Source organism: Prunus avium, chromosome 7 (genome assembly GCF_965620075.1).
Source record: "Prunus avium chromosome 7, drPruAviu1.hap1.1, whole genome shotgun sequence".
Taxonomy (NCBI): domain Eukaryota; kingdom Viridiplantae; phylum Streptophyta; class Magnoliopsida; order Rosales; family Rosaceae; genus Prunus; species Prunus avium.
Window position 1 is genome coordinate 26,961,519 of NC_142290.1, and position 5,828 is coordinate 26,967,346.

A 5,828-nucleotide genomic window follows, 5' to 3' on the forward strand; every position below is an offset into this window, starting at 1 on the left:
CATGCAAGAAGCTCTAGTCACACTCAATAAAATCAAGATTAAGTTTTTGAAGGACATAAAGTCAACTCACTGGCTGCTAGAAGACATAAATTGTTTATGAAGCTTACCTTGGCATCACCGGAATTTATACTGTATTATACATAGTAGTTCAGTTAAGAATTATTGGTCTCTAATCATTCAAAACATATAAAATTTTAAGAACAACATGTTTTTCTTAGTCAGGAATTTGTGATTCAAGACTGGGACATGGATTATTTGACTTGGACAATACGAACTGTACTTGTGAGGGTTTGCACTCAACATTAATCCAATCTCCTTCCTTTGTTCTGACCTCCAAGACAACGACATCATGATGAACAACAAAATGGTGGTGAAGTTCATGTCTGTGTGCCTCGGAAACCTTACGTTGGCATCGTTGTCCTCTGGTACTATATATTTGATGAATCTAAGAAGGTGACCGTTGGAACTACCAACCGGCCACTATGTTATATCTTAATATAAATTTATTTATATTTTTTAATATATATTATTTTTCTTCAATATTATGTGAGAATTATGTGTACAATATGTAAATTTCATTAAAAAAAAAAATACATGTATTAAACGTGAAAGTATTGTACATTTACTTTTTAAAAACGTGAATTTTATTGAGTCTTTAAGACGTGTACAGAACATAGATATCTTGCATTAGAATTAGATTTGTATTCTTACAGAACGATCAAGTTGGTTTTTATCATATAGTAATTATAGACCACAATCCCCACAACGGGTCCACCCCATTCATGGGTAAATTCAAATACCATTTTCCTTCTGGTCAGACTCAGGCATAGATGCAATCACCAAAATCTGCAACACATGATCATGAACACTTCAATGGAGAAATTGATGGTGGGGAGCTTAGGCACTGATAAGAGTAATTTAGATCATTAAAAAAAAAATTTAAAAACTTGCCTAAAGCCGATCGGCTATACAATTTTGGAAAAAAAAAAAACACACAAAGTATCGCCGCACGGCTATACTAGTCTTTTTAAATACCCGCGTATAGCCGGGCGGCTATACTGTTTATAGAGGTAAAAAAGACACGCCTAATGCCACGTGTGAAAACAAGTATAACCGCGCGGCTATACTAGTTTTCTTTAAATACCCTCGTATAGCCGCGCGGCTACATGTTTTTGAAAAATGCACAAGGAGAGTATAGACAAGCGGCTATACTATTTTCTATTAATGAAATGTCAATAATATGTGAAAATTATGTGCATAATACGTGAATTTTGTGTGTATTATTGAAAATTTTGTAAAAACACGTATATTGAAGATGAAGAATACACACCTACGTGTACAATACGTGTATAATACAAGTATTAAAAGGGAAAATGCTAAATTCTTTATAAGGGAAATAACTCTGGAAAAGTGAAAAATGGAAAGGGGACAATAGAGACTCAGGTAATGGTCTAATAGTAATGGATAATGCTCTAGACTACTCTTATCGATAAACAAAAATAAGGGAAAAAAATGATTAAAAAAAAAGAGGATCCCAATATATATATTTAAAGAGTGCCGGCTATAATATTTATTAAAAAAAAAAAAAAAAAGGGGGAACCGAGTAGAGCAAGCCGGCTATACTCTTTAAATATGTTATATTTAAAGGTATAGCCGCGCGGCGATACTATTTATTTATAAAAATAAAAAAAATAAAAAAATACCCACCTAGCGCCTAGGAACTGATACTCGTTTCGTAGGCATGCCATAATTTTGAATTGATACTCATTTCTTTTGCTTGATCATTAAAGCTTATGAGTAACATACATAAAGTTTAAGTTATATTTCTTCATGTAGTGTTGTTAATATTGCTGCATGACATTCCTTCGTTGGTTTCTTGACTTTGAAGTTGCTATCAAGAGACTTTCTACGCTTTCAAGGATTTTGTGACAACAATTTCTAAGTTATTGCGTTCTATCAAAAGTTTTTCTCATTAGATCAGCTTTTAGCTTGTAACTTGCTTAGTTGACTTGTCTCACACAAGATCAGAATTGCAGCCAATAACACAACCTCCCTTCCCTTTAAATATATATATATAAAGGCAATTCCAGATAATTTATGCATAAAAGTCCACAGAAACTAAAGTATATTTCTCATAAATTTTCATATTTTTGAAAAGTCTACTGTCAGTCCATTGCTTTTTCAGCACTAGAACCAGTCATACGATCATGCTTTCTTTCTAGTGGACGATCTCTGAGTATGTATCTTAGTTGGTCATACAATTCGAAAAATTGACTTAGCAATGTGAGTCCCACCTTAGAATTCAAAGTAAACATGCCAGAATGTATGGCAAACATTCATAACAACAGAGTCAACTGAAGAAGTGAACAAGTAATTGTCCATTTGAATGAATTTTGAAACAAGACAGAACTACAATACCGCTGTACAGCTATCTACGGTTCTCCATTTGTCCAATCAAAAGAAAGGAAAACTGAAGTGTCAAGCTCAGCAACGTCAGATTTTGAAGAATCATCCCAAGGTTCAGTAGCTGCACCATCTTGCCCACTGGCATCTGGTAAATCTGTTGAAACACTGCTGCTACCAACAATGTCATCAACTTCTGACTCAGTATCACTATCAATCTCACATAGTCTCTTGATTCACCGTCACCATCAGGTGCCTGCAGCAATCCACTGTCCAAGGAGCTCGATATAGACTTAACACTCTAAGCACTTACTGCAGCCAGAAGACCTAACTGGGAGCACAACGAAGAAAAATCTAGATCATGTATTGTAGAAGTCTCACCATCAGTAGCACGAGAGACTACATCTTCCACCTAGAGAAACTAGAAAAGTGGAGCCATCTTTGCATGCAACTGAGACATATAAGAACACCTATAATATTTACCTTCAAAAAGTAAGATGTCAGCAATTTCATATTAACCGATTATGTACTATCTTCAAATATCAGCAAGGCGAATATGAGTAAAACCATCCATCCTCAGTGACCTGCTTCAGCAACGCTTTGATATCTTCCATAATAGGACCCACAAAAGATCTATTCTTGGTAGACTCTCCATGGATTGCGACGATTTGGAGATAATCCCTCTCAATCCTCTTGCAACCAACGGCTCAATTTGTAAAGCTGGAAAATGTTTGTGCAAAAATCCGGGAGAATATTCGCTTTGTGATTCTTCAACCTTTGATCTTCCTTCTCTCTCTTCCTCGATTCCTGTAAAAAAATACCGGAGTAAATAGACCACACCCGGGGGTGTTGACCAAAGGCCATCCGATGCCTAAGTTAGTTTAATTGAATCTAGGTGAAACAATAGCTAAAAAGGGTACGCAGATTTCTCTAGGGTGAGAACCGGGTGGCCGGAGCCGTGTGGAGAAAATATGGAGAGTGGAGAGTGGAGAGTGGAGAGTGGAGAGGGAGAGAGCTTCCGGTATTTTTCAAATTAATGATATTATTTTATTAAATAAAGATAATATCTTATAATTAAGATTTTATTCCTATTAATTAATTAACCAAATTAATTAATTAATTAATTAATTTAAGGGATAATATTTTTTTCCACGTGGTGTGCTGTGATTGTAAAGATGCATTCAACAGCAAGCCTGTGAAGAGACTTGGGTGGAAGTTCCGTGGGAATCATACCAACTTGGTTGATGTGGGCTTGCAGCTTAAAGTTTCTAGAACTTTGTTAATTCTTGGGTCCTTGAAAGATGAAAAGTCATTAATCAGAATAGAAGGGGAAAAGAAAACCTTCCCCTCTCCTGTTAGGAAAACCAAAAAGTCAAGGAAATTCTCCCTAAAGCCCACCTTTACCGCGGTCCTTCCTCTTTCATCCCCCTATATACCTTTTTTGCGTCTTAGCCCTACCCTATAAATTTCCCCCAAAACCCTCAAACTTCGAGTCAATAACCGTCAAATCTCTTCCACTCTCCTTCCCCAAAGCATAATAGCCCTAGCTAGCCATGTCGATCACCATCACAGACTACGAATTGGACTGCAACACCCACGACCTCTATAGAGTAGATTTCTTTGACGACTATATCAAAACCCTAGTCACACACACCCCCTCCAAGCTCAGGTCTTGGATCCAAACAATAAAATACCTACACCGTTACAGGCTCCACAAGCTCATTGTAGGGCTCGATGTAGAGTGGCGTCCTTCCTTCACCAAAGGTATCACCAACACCAACCCCGTTGCAACCCTACAGTTGTGTGTGGGCCACAGTTGCCTCATATTTCAGCTTCGCTACGCCCCTCGAATCCCCAAGTGTCTGTTTGACTTTCTTGGGGACCCGAGGTTTACCTTTGTGGGAGTAGGAATTCGGGAAGATGTTCGAAAGCTTATGGATGATTATGGGCTTGTAGTGGCAAATTTTGTCGATCTTAGGGTTTTGGAGGCGAGGAGGTATGGGTGGAGCCGGCCCCGGAACTTGAGTCTAAAGGACATGGCAAAGGAGGTTCTAGGGCAGGAGTTTCAGAAGTCAAAGACTATTACTTTGAGTCGCTGGGATAAGCCATGCCTCTCTCTTGCGCAAGTCAAGTATGCCTGTGTTGATGCCTTTGTTTCTTTCGAAATTGGGAGGGTTTTGAGTGCAGCAGATTAAATGTGTACACTGTTTTCCTTTTCCTTTTCTTTTAGGTAAGGATGAACAATTGATAAATAATTGCTTAATGCATGTGTCATGCGGTACTATATAAGTCTGTATGTTCGTTTGAATTTTTTCCTTTGATGTCAAAATCTTAGACCTCTGTTCTTATATGGCTGCGAAGTTTGGGAGTTTTGAGTGTTACATATATATCTTTTACAATATGTATAAATATTGTGTGTTCTTTATTGACATATTGTTATGTGAAAATCTTAGGCCTCTCTCGTGTTTCTGAAATTAATTTGGGAACTTTTAAGTACTGCAAACTAGGAACGGGATCAAATTAATTAGTGGATTGATGGAGGAGATTTGCGTCCTTTAATTTTCCTTTTCTCTCCAGTTGGATTTGTTCTTTGAAGCCATCTCAAAGCTGATTTTGCTTACTTCTAGCTAGCACTCATTCTGCATTCTGTGTAAGATCAATCAAGTATTTGGGTAGGTCAATGAGAGATGTTTCACATTTCACTATCATCAACAATCTTGTCACATAAGATTTGCACACCCTGATTTAACTTGTTTTGCCAATCCATGGCTTGTTTTCCCTTGCAAATAGTTTGGGGTGCCTTTTAATTTTTTGGAAATTAAAGTAAGGTTTTAATCCAGGTTAAAAAGGTTCAGATTATTAGACCATTATATTTGGCTCGTTTTGCCAACAATGGCTGTTCTTCCCATGCTTACTATTTTTTGCTAATGGTGGTGTTTATTTGTTTCACTTGTTTTCCTGCAATTCCTTTTACTTATAGAGCTTGCATGTAAAGATCGATTTTGGCCAATTGATTTTTATTTTGACAATAATATTCAAATTATTCCATCGCGCATAATATCGAGCAATTTATTTGCTCTTTTTTCGCCTCAAGACGATCAAACGTCGAACAAATCACTCTCCCATCTGGCCCACCCTTTCAAATATTTTTTTTTTCAAACACAAGCAAGAAAGGGAAAATAAGCCCAGCTCTCTCAACCATGGAAATATGGCAAAAATCAGTCAATACTCCCATGTTTTTCATCGTTCCAGTTTCTAAATCTACCCAGAAGGCAAACCCTTTAAGAAAAATAAACAAGAACACACACTTCTCTCGCTCTATCTCATGGCCCAGTTTCGCTCTCTACCACTTCAGTGCTTGTTTACATCTTTATTTGAAGTTTTTTTAAATTTTTTTATAAAGATTGGGGTAGGGATGGCGGCAA

The 5,828-nt window shown here is 37.1% G+C and overlaps 1 protein-coding gene across 1 annotated transcript; it reads left to right on the top strand.

The window, feature by feature from the left end:
• The first annotated feature begins 3,920 nt into the window (after window positions 1–3,920).
• Window positions 3,921–4,598, top strand: LOC148293256 (3'-5' exonuclease-like). The gene has a single exon (XM_088256112.1). It carries the CDS (start codon window positions 3,957–3,959, stop codon window positions 4,596–4,598), a length of 642 nt encoding a protein of 213 aa, XP_088112238.1. The 5' UTR covers window positions 3,921–3,956.
• Window positions 4,599–5,828: the final 1,230 nt, after the last annotated feature.

Coding starts and splice junctions, on each gene's coding strand:
- LOC148293256 (XM_088256112.1), top strand. CDS start 3,957: ATGTCGATCACCATCACAGACTACGAATTGGACTGCAACACCCACGAC.